The 15,382-nt window shown below is 42.7% G+C and overlaps 1 protein-coding gene across 2 annotated transcripts in view; it reads left to right on the top strand.

The window, feature by feature from the left end:
- Window positions 1–15,382, top strand: part of TMEM98 (transmembrane protein 98) — an 88,488-nt gene that overhangs the window by 47,614 nt on the left and 25,492 nt on the right. For both annotated transcript variants that reach the window (XM_063959848.1, XM_063959847.1), the window contains exon 4: window positions 7,345–7,378. In XM_063959848.1, coding sequence (XP_063815918.1) covers window positions 7,345–7,378 — 34 coding nt within the window. The remainder of the gene's footprint in view (window positions 1–7,344; window positions 7,379–15,382) is intronic.

Genomic DNA, 15,382 nt, shown 5'->3' with positions numbered 1-15,382 from the left:
GTTCTAATTTTTTAATAATATTACGGTATTATCGGCTGTTACTGTGTCCCCACTGCCCGCTCACTGGGACGGGTATGGGATGATCACAATTTAACTTTTTCTTGGCCTAGGGCAGGTATAGGCTGATATGGCTGATTCCTACGATAATACCACAAGGATGCAAAAATTGCTTACATTTGTATCATGGAATGTGGCGGGGGTGAACTCCCTGATCAAGAGGCGTAAGGTTTTGACGCATCTCAAACGTCTAAAACCTGATGTGGCGTTTCTTGAGAGACTCACTGGGATGTAAAAGAGCCTAATGTTTTACGAGACAAATGTTTGGGTGATTACCAGGCTGCCTCGTTTACAACCAAATGTAGGGGAGTCCTTGTCTTGTTTAGAAAACATTTAAATTTTACTATTCGTGATACGTGGATTGATACTGAGGGTCGCTTTCTATTTCTCAAAATAATACTATGTGGTTCATTATATACTCTAGCTACTATTTACGCCCCTACTACCCCGAATGATCTTTTCTTTACTGAACGCTTTGTAAAACTGCAGGATTGGGTGGAGGGACCGCTTATATTGGGAGGGGATTTCAATAATATGCTTTCCCTGGGTTTGGATAGATCCTCTCCTACTGGCGGTGATAGACGCACATACGCACCTTCCTTACAACTACTGTCTGATTCCCTGCAGCTCTGTGATCTCTGGAGGTGCCTACCGCGCGCAAATATTCCTTCTATTCCAATCCCCATCACACATCCTCACGGATAGATTTTTGGTTGATTTCTCTCTCTCTATATCAGCATGTAATGGACTCGGGTATAGCACTTATTGATATCTCTGACCATGCCCCTATTTGGTTCACCCTATTATTAGAAACCCCCCTCTCGACATCGTACAATTGGAGATTCCCTAGCTATATCCATAAGTCAACTGATTTTCGTCACCATATTGAACAGGCCTTTTTGAGTTACATGACTGACAATGCCACTCATTTAGATGATATTAATTTGTTTTGGGCAGCATCAAAGCCAGTGATCCGTGGCCAGATTATCGAATGTGTGTCTATGAAGCGCAAATTGTTGACTGCTAAATTAGATGAATTGAGTCGTGACTTAGCTAAAGCTTATGACACACTGTTGCTTAATGAGTCCTCAGATACTCAACAAACTTATCTTGCCGCGAAACATGCGTTTGATACCCTATGCACGGAACGTGCTCATTATGCACACAATGCTCAACGTAATAGATATTTCAGGGGTTTTAATAAACCTGGTAGGTTGCTGGCCAAACTGGTGAGAACATATAATTCATCTTCTTATATCCTGAAGCTTAATGCGGATTCCCACGCCCCTATTACAGACGCCTCGCCTATCTCAGAACACTTCCTACATTATTATCAGGAGCCCCTCCAGACTCTACTATTCTGGGTATGCAATTTATTACTGCTGCACAACTTCCTACTTTAACTGATGAGGAAAGAGACTATCTGGTTGTTCCGGTTACGGAATCTGAATTCCAATCCCTAATCAACTCACTGCCTAAAGGCAAGTCTCCTGGCCCAGATGGCTTTGGAGCTGAATATTATCAACTTCTCTCATCTCATTTAAAGCCCCATCTCCTAACCTTATTTATTTAAGTAATAGCTACTCTAATAATAAAAAGGCCATAGTGGTCAGCTGTGACGTAGATAAAGTGTTCGATCAGATTTCTTGGTCACATATCCTACGTGTGCTACATGCTCAACCGTTTGGATCACGGTTCGCTAGTATATTTCGTATGCTCTGTGCCCAGCCGACTGCTTGCTTAACTATTAATGGTGTTATTTCCCCCTCCTTTACTTTACAGAGAGGGACACGGCAGGGATGTCCCCTCTCTCCCTTGCTTTTTAATCTTGTACTAGATTCCTTAATTCGTACATTCCTTAGAGACGCAACATGGAGAGGCATTTTTGTTGGCACACATGAGATTAAGGTATCACCTTTGCCGATGACTTACTTCTTTATTTCAGTGATCCACAAACTGCCTTTCCATCGTTGTTGAACACAATGAAGCTATTTCATGACATCTCTGGGTTTCTGATTAACTTTGTCAAGACTGAAGCCCTGGCCTTGTATGATGCTGCTAAATTAGGTTGGGGGTCTAGATTTCCTTTTCGTTTGGGCTCGTGCTTTTATTGTTTATCTAGGTTTGCGCATACCCTCTGCATCGGCAGACTTTTATTTGGTAAATGTACCCTTTTTTATTGATCAAATGTTGGCTGATTTTGAAAAGTGGAAACACCTCCCGCTCTCCTATTTGGGACGGTGTAATTTATATAAGATGATTTCCTTTCCTTGTTTGCTCTACCTAGTACAGATGCTTCCTTTCACTTTTTTGAAGAGAGATGCAAACATTATTAATGCTGCCCTCTCTAAATGTATTTGGGCCAGAAAACGTCCCAGAATTTCCTTGCTCAAACTACAGCAGTCTTTGTCCTTGGGTGGAATTAACCTACCTTGCATACAAGATTATGCTTTAGCTGCAAATTATCGCTTTCCTCTGGACTGGATAGGAGGAAGCAGTTCTTATACTGACATGGCCCTGGATCATGCATTCATCACTGATTGTAATTTAGTGCCTCTATTACATAGATCCCCAACATCTATTCCCCTCTCGATAAGGACCAACCCTTTAATTAATACTCCTTGTTATGCTTGGCGGTTGCTGCGGAAAAAACATGCTCTTTCCCCCTCCCGAACTATATTTCTCCCGCTGCTGCATAATTATGATTTTCAACATGGTGAGCCTGATAGGGTGGTTGGACTGTGGCACTTCCGGGGTTTACGAATGCTGTATCAATTCTTGGACAAGGATTTCTCCTCTATTCTTTCTCTATCCTTACTTCAAGACCGCTTCCCTGACCCCTCTTTGTTTATTTTCAAATTTGCAGCTACATTACTAAACTTTTGTCCCAATTGACTGTAGCGGATAGATCTAATGTCTTGGATTCGATAACACGGACTAGATTAAGTTCCCCAGCTCCTACTTCCCTTATTTATATGCACACCAGGAAGAATTTAGATATTTCTACCCTCACTACCGGCATGGCCAAATGGTCAACCACATTCCCAGTTATTTCTTTGAAAACTATTATAGCATCCTGCAACTCATTGAATAAGCAACTGGTCTCTGCATCATATGCAGAGATGAATTATAAATTGCTTCACAGGGCATATTACACCCAAAGACTTCGCCTTTTGACGGGTGCTTCAGACACCTCCAATTGTTTCAAATGTTCTACGCCAGAGGCAGACCTGATCCACTGTATGTGGTCGTGCGATGTAGTACAAACTTAATGGAATGCTGTGGGATCCTACATTAATAATGTATTGCATATCCCTTTTACGATTCATATGGCCTGGGCTCTGTGGAACCACTATCCTTCTTCTACTCCCCTCTCCATTTCTAAAGGTAATCACCTTCTATTTGCCAGGGTTGCTGCAGCGTCGTAAAAATTTGCGGTGGATTAAGCCTGAACCTGTTTCCTTCTCTCTTATGACTCCTCGACTTCTTTATTTGTACCAGGTGGATTGGTCGGAGTGTTTTCTGGACATTGAATCTAAAGCAAACAAATTTTTTGATATATGGTTAGCTTACTTACGCACCTTACCATATTTGACTAAAGAGTCGGCGCGGAGCGCTGTAAGACTGTCCACTTGGTACAATCTAGAACTCCTAGATAGATCTTTTAATTATGTCAGTCTTCAGGCTCCCTTCGAAAATTTTTAGCCATATATCTCTTTTACTTGTTTTTGTATTACATTTTACTGAGTCTGCAGTTTGACGGTCTACACCTGCATATGTGGATTATTGTCCTCATGATATGTACCATGATGCACCTGTCTTGCTGATATCTGCCATTTTGTGTACTCTTTTTTATGCCTGTAATGTTGGATGTTTACATGCTTTTCTTGAATAAACACATTTAAAAAAAGAATATTTTATATTGAATACGGTAGAAACAGAGTACATATGCAGACGATAATCATATAGCGAGGAAAATCAGCCTTGCAGCTGCATTCAAAATGGACTGTAGTGATGAGAGCTTATTTTTGTGAAGACCAGTCAGAAAACTATTGCAATAATCAATGCAGGAGATAATGAGAGCATGGATTAGAGTTTTTGCTGTGTCTTGTGTAAGATATGGTCATATTTTGGATATGTTCTTAGATGTATGTAACATGATATTGAGACAGATGTTAATGTGGGTAACACAGGACAGTTCAGAGTCAAGAATGACACCTAGGCAGCAAGCTTGTGGTTTAGGGTTGATTGTAGAGTTATCAACAGTGATAGAGATCAGGGGGGTCATTCCAAGTTGTTCACTAGCTGTTTTCGTTCACAGCGCAGCGATTAGGTAAGAAAGCGGCACTTCTGCTCATGCGTATGCGGCACAATGCGCACGTACTTTCACAAAAGCCGATGCAGTTTCACACAAGGTCTAGCGATGCTTTTCAGTCGCACAGCTGGCCGCAGAGTGATTGACAGGAAGTGGGTGTTTCTGGGAGGTAACTTGACCATTTTCGGGGAGTGTGTGGAAAAACGTAGGCGTGTCAGATACAAACGCAGGCGTGTCTGGAGAAACGTGGGCGTGGCTGGCCGAACGCAGGGCGTGTTTGTGACATCAAAACATGAACAAAATAGTCTGAAGTGATTGCAAGCTAGGAGTAGGTCTGGAGCTGCTCAGAAACTACACAATCTTATTTTGCAGCAGCGCTGCGATCCTTTTGTTCGCACTTCTGCTAAGCTAAGATACACTCCCAGGGGGCGGCGGCTTAGAGTTTGCACGGCTGCTAAAAGCAGCTAGCGAGTGAACAACTCGGAATGAGGGCCAGGGTCGGTAACTATTATTGGCATGTGGAAATAGAATTAATTCTATTTTGAAAATATAAAGTTTGAGGTAACAAGATGAAATCCAAAATGAAATGGCAGAAATGCAATCAGTGACATGGCCCAATACAGATGGTGACAAATCTGGGGAGGATAGGTAGATCTGAGTATTATCCGCATGCAGATGATACTGAATTCCAAAAGTGCTGATTAGTTTGCCAAGAGATGTGGTATAAATTGAGAAAAGCAGAGGACCTAAAACAAAGCTTTGCAGTGCTCTAACTGATAGAGGTAGCAAAGAGTAGGTATATTCACAGAAACGAATACTGAAAGAGTGATTAGATAGTTAGGTTGAGAGCCAATGAAGAGCTGTGCCCTGGAGACCTATGGATTGTGGTGTTTGTATGGGAAGAGAGTGGTCAACAGTGTCAAAAGTAGCAGAGAGCTGAATGAGAAAAAGCGAGTAATGACCTTTAGATTTAGCAGTGACCAATTCATTCATTACCTTAGTGCCGTCTCTGTGGAGTGCTGGGCCAGAAAGCCTGATGGAAGTGGGTCCAATAAGTTATTGAGTTAAGAAAGTGTGTGAGGCAAATGTAGGCAAGTCTTTCAAGTAGCTTGGAGGGACATGGGAGCTGAGAATTCAGACAGTAATTTGAGAGATAGGGTGAAAATTTTGTTTTTTTAGGAATTGGAGTAATCACTGCATGTTTGAACAGGGATGGAAAGATACCAGTAGACAGAGAGAGAGAGATTACAAATTTTAGTTAAGGTTGGAATGAGCACAGAGCTTCACTTATTTGTGAGGGTATATAATCAAGAGGAGAGGTAGTAGAGTAGGCAGATGAGAAGAGTGTAGATACTTCAGCTTAATTTGTGGGATCAAATAAATAGAAGGTGTTGTTCAGGAATGGAATTTAATTTATAAAAGTTGGGCATCCTAACTGTGTGGCTACTTTAAGTAAATGACACTGATTTAAAGCAATAGAAAAATAATTTCCTCTCTTGGCGCTGCAATAAAGAGCTGCAATGGAAAGTACTAAATAGACCACCAATCTATATCAACTTGCAAAAAAGAAAAGGTACAATCTCACTTTGCGCTCAATGTCCCAGAAATCCAGATTTGTCCCAATGGACAGGTGTAATCCAATCAATATGAAAAGAAAAATAAGAAACACAACATAGTGTAATACTGCAATGATGATGAGTCTTTCACCGCTGTGTGACATGGAGAATGGAGGTGTTAGTACAGTCCCAGATAGAAAGTTCATGCATCCACCTCCTTTCCAAAGGCACCCAACGTGGTATACAGGAATTATGGTGATGAACTCTTACATGTATGCTTACTTCTGTAAGGCGTGTTGAAGAAACATAAAGGTTTCTTTTGCGATCTTTTAAACTCTCTTCACACAAGCAGATGAACCCCGATAACCCTCGTGACAAATCAGAGCCAGAGATACAATCCAATTAGGACAAGAACACTCTTTTTATTTTCAGAGTAGAGTAAAAGGTAAACAAAAAAGCCATACCATATGGGGAAAGACAAAGGTGGTATTCAGCTGATAGCAATGCACCCGGATATCAATTGCTATTTAATCCCCACTATGTATAGGCTGATATGTAACCCACCAAATACACAGTGTATTTGGTGGGTTACAGATCAGCCTATCCATAGTGGGGATTTGTCTCTGGCTCTGATTGCACTCTGATGTATAAAACAGTGTAAAAAAAGAGCTTCTTCTTTACTTAGTGTGCATGTGATACATTTGGTCCAATAGGAAGCATTGAGTAAGTTCTGTTTCGAGTTTGCATTCGATTTTGCTGGGGATTTTAATGTTAATTTGAGGTTTCATTTTGAAAGGGATTTCAAAATCTCAACCCAAAATCCCTTCTAAATATTAATCAAAATCAAATTTGTTTTTACAATCGAATGCAAAATCGATTTTAGTAAAAGGGATTTTTTTCAGGTATTTAGAAAATCAAATAGAATCGATTTCAGTTGATTTTGTAGATTCATAATAGTGATCTCAAATTTGAATTTTAGCAAATATACCCCCCGGCAGCAGAGAAGCTACAGAGGAACCACTACCCTTCGTATATTTCTATAGCAGAGGTTCTCAAACTCGTTCCTCAGGACCCCAAACAGTTCATGTTTTCCAGGTGTCCTCACAGAATTGCAAGTGAAATAATAAGCTCCACCTGTTGATTTTTTCAAATGTGCCAATGAGTAATGAATAGACCTGTGCACATGCTGGGTGAGCTGGAAAACAAGAACTGTTTGGGGTCCTGAGGATGGAGTTTAAGAAACACTGCTCTATAGTATGAGATATATATTAATATAGTTCATCACATTTTGGTTGATTAAATATACACAATAAGTCACTTTTACTATACTAAGTAACATGTATATAAAATTTTATGTTTGCAAAATAATCACTAGAATAAAGAATAATTTGACAATTATTTTTTATATTTTCATAGTGGTCTCGTGTCTCACTGCATCTCAATCCTAAAGGTATGTATATTATGGACATTTTAACACAACGTTCAGGTAAAAAGTCATAAGAAAACAATATGAAATAAAAATGAAATGAAAATTGGGGGTGGAAAGCAGGTCCAAAACTAGGATTTTTGTCACCCCCAACCCCCGTCATATTATTGGATGATATTTCTCTGGCAGGGATGGGGAAGATGAAGATACCCACTCCTCTTATCTGCTCAGATCTACTCCCAATGTTTCAAGACTCCCTCACCTCACCGCTACACCTCCTTATAGTCACCTAAAACACCACAAACGTAAACCATATCAGGGATATGTAGGAATGGGTTGGGTATGTGTGACCATACCATGTCACCATACCGATTCCGGGATACCAGCATTTAGATGCCCAGCAGGGGGGCAAGTGCAACGAACCCCTTGTGGGTTTGCTGCGCTCACCACGCTGCGGGTTCAGTGGCATGCTGTACTCGCCACAGGTTCTATTCCCACTGTATGGGTGTCGTGGACACCCACAAGTGGAAATAGTCCCTGACAATCGGCATGCCGAATGTCGGGATTGTGAGGGGGCGGGATCCGCCATCAGTATTGTGACTGGCAGTCTCCTGACCGCCGGTCACATAACTACATCCCGTAGGAAAAGGAGATACAGAAATGTAGTTAGTCCCAGGGCAGTGCGAATCAGTAGTCTGTGATGTCTGTTTCACTGATGTAGCATATCCCGGTGCCTTGCTGGTCTTCCGGAGGTGCATGCAGGTAAGTTCTGGTGTAGTGGGAGGTAAATAAGGCCAACAATAAGATTCCAAGTACAATAGGTTAATTGCACTAGCATGAAGGAGTTAAAGAATGCTGGCCAAACACGTTTTATCCCTTAGTAGAGACTTTTTCAATGGCAGATGCGTACTTGCTCATTGCCAGGGTTTATATACAATTCCATTACATTGTTTTGGCGCCAGCTTGCAATGATCCTGACACTTCTGGGTTTGCTGTTTGCACTTAGGGGGTAATTCCAAGTTGATCGCAGCAGGATTTTTTTTTAGCAGTTGGGCAAAACCATGTGCACTGCAGGTGGGGACAGATATAACATGTGCAGAGAGTTAGATTTGGGTGGGGTGTGTTCAATCTGCAATCTAATTTGCAGTGTAAACATAAAGCAGCCAGTATTTACCCTGCACAGAAATAAAATAACCCACCCAAATCTTACTCTCTCTGCACGTTATATCTGCCCCTCCCTGCAGTGCACATGGTTTTGCCCAACTGCTAAAAAAAATCCTGCTGCGATCAACTTGGAATTACCCCCTTAGCCCTAACTGAACACTTGAGGTGCCCTCTGTCCCCTAGCTCCCAGATGGTCACATATGAACACTAGAGGTGCCCTCTGCCCTCTAGCTCCCAGATGGTCACATATGCGCAATGTGAATGCTGATGGGTCTTTCCACACATCTGAGCTTGTGCCGTCTGTGGACACTAGTGCCAACTGTGTAATATAAAAGCTGTCCTGTACTATGTAAGAGTTGGGTAAGTACCTTGTTGTAATTGTTTCCATTTAAAGAAAGTCTCCGTCATAATGGCGGTGGACATTTTGCAGGTTATATTCTCATTTTGGACTGTAGTGCAACTGTAAACACCTAATTTAAAGTCACATTTTGTCTCTGGTCGTCTCGGCGCCCCACCGCCCAGTCAAACAATAATTCTTAGTTTTATTTAAAAATAATTAGCTAATTGAGTAACAGGTGTTTTTTTTTTGTTTTTATTATGTATTATACAGGTGATAATGATTATTAAAATGATGATTAAAATAGCCATTGTCAATACCACATCTTCCACCACATTTTGTTCACCCAGAAGTGTATTCTGCACACTTGCAGATTGCTAAACTGGGCTCCTCTGTGCATTTTCCATGGCTGATTCTGTTTTTAAGAGGTCACTACAACAGGTAGACAAATAAGCACAGCATCTATATGCAGATTGCTGCGGCTAGTCGCAGCGTGCAACCTCACCCAATGATTTCAATGGGAGCGGATACATATGGACGTGCCCATGAATAGTTGAGCGCATACTATTGATGGCAAACGGTTCGCGTTTACTGTGACTGATTTGCAAAATGAGCGGGGACACATCTGTATGTCTAGAAAGAATATGATATAGCAAACATAATAGGAGGAGTTATAGGGAGAGGTTGTATGCAGTAAAAGCAGGAATTATAGGAAGAAGTTTTATAGCATAATAGAAGGATTTACTTGAAGAGGTTATATGGAGTTTTAGGAGCAGTTATACATAGAGGTTACAAAGGGCGAGAGGTAAAAAAGCTTGAAGATATAAAGTGCAGATAAAGCACTAACCAATCAGCTCCTTATATCCCTTTCACCAGAGCAGAGAACCCGGGTTATTGTCAGGGCAAGCCAATGTGACCCTGGTACAAGCTCAATGTGAAAGGTTGAACCCAGGTCTAGAATCCCCAGTCTGATCCGTGTCCGCGCCAACGGTTATTACCAGGTCTCACCCAAATTGGGTGCAGTGTGAAAGACAGACCATGACCCAGGTCATGCCTAAAAGGCTTCTGATTGGCTAGGTCAGAAGCGCATGGAGAGAACATAATCTCCTAGCATTCTGTGTGAGCGGCGATGACCCAGGTCCCAGTGGCGGTGTGAAAGGTGGTTCAATAAGTAAAGTAACAAGCCCTGTCATCTGTGTAATGTTCTCTATTTCAGTCTACTTTCCCACCAGGCCAGAGAAGGTAGACCACTGCTTCCCCTCATGACCATTTGACTGCACCTCATATCAGTCATAGGGTGAGATTCAAATGATATATCACGCCCAATATCCTTTCTAAAATGATCTCCGTTATCGGGCATATTGCGCCCATAGTAATCAGGTTTAGCTGTGTAAAGGGTCGGGTGCCTCGCTACTCCGGGGGTAGCGAGCTGAAATAATGATACAACGTCCCTGAGGGCAGAAACAGAATGGGTGTGGAAAGGGGTAAAAAGAATTGAATCCCGCCCATACTGGCCCAACATCAGTTATAAGATGGCGGGGCTGGTAGAAACATGGTCAAACATTGAGGCACGTTGAAATTCATCGTCAACTTGTCGAGATGTACGGTGATAAACTTCATGTCACAAAAACAGGTTTGAGTTTTGGAATGAAATACAGAACATTACTAGAGATGTGAACCGGAAATTTTTCAGGTTTTGTGTTCTGGTTTTGGATTCGGTTCCGCGGCCGTGTTTTGGATTCGGACACGTTTTGGAAAACCTCCCTGAAAATTTTTTGTCGGATTCGGGTGTGTTTTGGATTTGGGTGTTTTTTTCTAAAACCCCCTCAAAAACAGTTTAAATCATAGAATTTGGGGGTAATTTTGATCCTATAGTATTATTAACATCAATAACCATAATTTCCACTCATTTCCAGTCTATTCTGAACACCTCACACCTCACAATACTATTTTTAGTCCTAAAATTTGCACTGAGGTTGCTGGATGACTAAGCTAAGCGACCCAAGAGGGCAGCACAAAAACCTGGCCCATCTAGGAGTGGCACTGCAGTGTCAGACAGGATGGCACTTAAAAAAATTGGCCCCAAACAGCACATGATGCAAAGAAAAAAGAAAAAGAGGTGCACTGTGGTAGCTGGATGGCTAAGCTAAGTGACGCAAACACCTCAATATCACAGGAATTATTCGTTCTAATCAATGGTATTATTGGTCCAAATCACTGGAAAAAAATGACAAAATCACAGGAATTATTCGTTCTAACCAATGGTATTATTGGTCCAAATCACTGGAAGAAAATTACAAAATCACTGGAATCATTTGGCAAGATCACTGTAATTAATAATTCATTATAAATCACTGATATTAATTGGTAAAATCTCGCTATCGCCTGCCTAGTGAAGTGGAATCTAGATGGGATTTTGTACCGGGGACACAATAACTTAATCAATTGTCTAAATCGCAATGCACTAATGGTGGAAAACGGCCGCACGTCTAACAGCGCACTGATTATGCTGAGAACGGATTATACTGATCACTGATTTTACTGAGCACTGATGATACTACAGGGAACTGACACTGAGCAGCGAGAACAGCACTGGACTATTGTACTGTAGTATACTGGTCATCACAATGCTGCACTCTCCTACTATATACTGCTCACAATAATGCAGCACAGATATAGATAGTATACTTGACACAGAGCTGCAAGATACAGCAATGGCCTACTGTACTGTACTATATGTATACTGCTGGTCACCAAAATGCAGCACTGTCCTACTATATACTGCTCACAATAATGCAGCACAGATATGGATAGTATACTTGACACAGAGCTGCAAGATACAGCAATGGCCTATTGTACTGTACTACTATAATTATATACTGGTGGTCCCCACAATGCAGCACACTGAGCACAGATATTTGCAGCACACTGTGCACAGATATGGAGCGTTTTCAGGCAGAGAACGTAGATATTTGCAGCACACTAAGCACAGATATTTGCAGCACACTGAGCACAGATACAGAGCTTTTCAGGGAGAGAACGCAGCCACGTCCTCTCCATTCAATCTCCAATGCACGAGTGAAAATGGCGGTGACGCGCAGCTCTTTATATAGAATACGAATCTCACGAGAATCCTACAGCGGGATGATGACGTTCGGGCGCGTTCAGGTTAACCGAGCAAGGCGGGAAGATCCGAGGCTGCCTCGGAACCGTGTAAAATAGGTGAAGTTCGGGGGGGTTCGGATCTCGGAGAACTGAACCTGCTCATCTCTAAACATTACACACATGAGTCCCAGCTCTGACTCGTGTTTAGTATCCAAGTCGTTGGCAGGGATTCAGTGTGAAAGGGATATAAATGTAATTTTTCAAACTGAGTCAGTAAAATGGCAGTTAGGATCTGATTGGTTAGTACTTTATCTCTCTTTACTTTATCTCTCTCTCCTATCTTTCATGAATCTCCCCCTAAATGTTATGAGTGACTGTGGTTGCCAATCTTACTCAGATATTGATGAATTTCTCCCACTGCAAATTAGGAGCAGCAGGAGAGGTTATATGGGGTAATAACAGTTGCATGTGGGGTCTATCTACTAAGCCCTGGACAGACATAAAGTGGACAGAGACAATGGGCTTAGGGTGTCATTCCGAGTTGATCGTAGCTGTGCTAAATTTAGCACAGCTACGATCATGTTCCCAGACATGCGGGGGGACGCCCAGCACAGGGCTAGCCCACCCCGCACAAGTACAAAAGCATCACACAGCGGCAATGCTTTTGTACTTGTTGAGTAACTCTCGGCCAGCGCAGCTCCTGTGGCTGACTGGGAGTTGCTCTTTGCTGCCCCTGGTCGCAGAGACTGCGTGTGACGTCACGCAGCCGCTGCGGCCCGCCACCCGCACGGTCCGGCCACGCCTGTGTTGGCTGGACCGTGCCCCCAAAACGCCAGCCAAATTCTGCCGTGCCGCCCCCTCCCGCCCAGCGACCGCCTCTGCCTGTAAATCAGGCATGCGCCAGCAATCAGGCATGCCGTCCGGCATGCGCCAGCGCACTGCGGTGCCAGCGCATGCTCAGTTCCGACCCGATCACTGCGATAAACTGCAGCGACGATCGGGTCGGAATGACCCCCTTAATTCAGACCTGATCGTAGCAGCAAATTTGTTAGCAGATGGGCAAAACTATGTGCACTGCAGGAGTGAGGGGGGGGGGGGCAGATATAACATGCAGAAAGAGTTAGATTTAGGTGGGTTATTTTGTTTCTGTGCAGGGTAAATAATGGCTGCTTTATTTTTACACTGCAACTTAGAATTGTTTAAACACACCCCACCCAAATCTAACTCCCTGCACGTTATATCTGCCCCCCCTGCACTGAATTAGGCCCAATGTACCAACTAATCAGCTCCTGTCATTAAAACATGACAGTTAATAGCTTTTTGGCTGTCACTTGATCTCTGTCCACTTCATCTCTCTCCAAGGCTTAGTACATAGACCCCCAACGTAAGATGTTTTATGGAGTATAGGGTGTTTTACAGAGAGGTTATCTAGCGCAAAATCATGTGTGCAAATCTTTCTTGAATATGATTATACTGTTGATTTTAGAGGTTACCTTGCAAATACATTATTAAAAAGGTATATAATTAGTGATTCATTATTATAAGTCACTAAATGGTTAAAATTATACATTTGCTTTAGGAATATGAGGTTAATAAGAGGAGGGAAAATAAACTCCCCTTTTTTAAGGGAGTTTTACAGAGAGGTGATATAGAGCAATTAAAGGGAGTAGATAAAGGGAGAGTTTATATGGAATATATTACCAAGGTAAATCGGTCTCGTAACTCCATGGTGACTTTTAATAAATAACAGACAAAGAGGAAGGGGGGTGCAAATCCCCAACCCCCAAATTCCCTTCCGCACACTGGGAATTACCTGTAACAATCCCTGAACCTATCTGGTAATAAAATTCAGAGAATTCGTCACAAATGTTTGCAAACACATGTTTAGCTGCTGGCCACTTCACGGCTTCTCTGATACAGCAGTCCTAACCTACATAATAGCAGTGCCCACATAGGGCCATGTAATTTGTCACAGTACGCCTCATGATAAAGGCTTTTACTAAAACACTTCCAAACAGAGAGCTAACTTACCCGGGAGCCACCCCCAGGATCTCCCATTGGCACTACAAGGAACAGCATGCCTTCCAAATGCTGCTCCCATTCAATGCCTCATGCACACAAGCAGACAAACAATTAGGAAGCTGCTCAATCATACCTGGAGGTAATTATATATCAGGTGCTGGAAGGGGGAGGGGTAACAGACAAACAACAGACAAAGAGGAAGGGGGGTGCAAATCCCCAACCCCCAAATTCCCTTCCGCACACTGTGAATTACCTGTAACAATCCCTGAACCTATCTGGTAATAAAATTCAGAGAATTCGTCACAAATGTTTGCAAACACATGTTTAGCTGCTGGCCACTTCACGGCTTCTCTGATACAGCAGTCCTAACCTACATAATAGCAGTGCCCACATAGGCAGATAGGTTCAGGGATTGTTACAGGTAATTCTCAGTGTGCGGAAGGGAATTTGGGGGTTGGGGATTTGCACCCCCCTTCCTCTTTGTCTGTTGTTTGTCTGTTACCCCTCCCCCTTCCAGCACCTGATATATAATTACCTCCAGGTATGATTGAGCAGCTTCCTAATTGTTTGTCTGCTTGTGTGCATGAGGCATTGAATGGGAGCAGCATTTGGAAGGCATGCTGTTCCTTGTAGTGCCAATGGGAGATCCTGGGGGTGGCTCCCGGGTAAGTTAGCTCTCTGTTTGGAAGTGTTTTAGTAAAAGCCTTTATCATGAGGCGTACTGTGACAAATTACATGGCCCTATGTGGGCACTGCTATTATGTAGGTTAGGACTGCTGTATCAGAGAAGCCGTGAAGTGGCCAGCAGCTAAACATGTGTTTGCAAACATTTGTGACGAATTCTCTGAATTTTATTACCAGATAGGTTCAGGGATTGTTACAGGTAATTCTCAGTGTGCGGAAGGGAATTTGGGGGTTGGGGATTTGCACCCCCCTTCCTCTTTGTCTGTTGTTTGTCTGTTACCCCTCCCCCTTCCAGCACCTGATATATAATTACCTCCAGGTATGATTGAGCAGCTTCCTAATTGTTTGTCTGCTTGTGTGCATGAGGCATTGAATGGGAGCAGCATTTGGAAGGCATGCTGTTCCTTGTAGTGCCAATGGGAGATCCTGGGGGTGGCTCCCGGGTAAGTTAGCTCTCTGTTTGGAAGTGTTTTAGTAAAAGCCTTTATCATGAGGCGTACTGTGACAAATTACATGGCCCTATGTGGGCACTGCTATTATGTAGGTTAGGACTGCTGTATCAGAGAAGCCGTGAAGTGGCCAGCAGCTAAACATGTGTTTGCAAACATTTGTGACGAATTCTCTGAATTTTATTACCAGATAGGTTCAGGGATTGTTACAGGTAATTCTCAGTGTGCGGAAGGGAATTTGGGGGTTGGGGATTTGCACCCCCCTTC

The sequence above is a fragment of the Pseudophryne corroboree genome, chromosome 3 (genome assembly GCF_028390025.1).
Source record: "Pseudophryne corroboree isolate aPseCor3 chromosome 3, aPseCor3.hap2, whole genome shotgun sequence".
Taxonomy (NCBI): domain Eukaryota; kingdom Metazoa; phylum Chordata; class Amphibia; order Anura; family Myobatrachidae; genus Pseudophryne; species Pseudophryne corroboree.
This window is presented reverse-complemented; position numbering and strand designations above follow the sequence as displayed.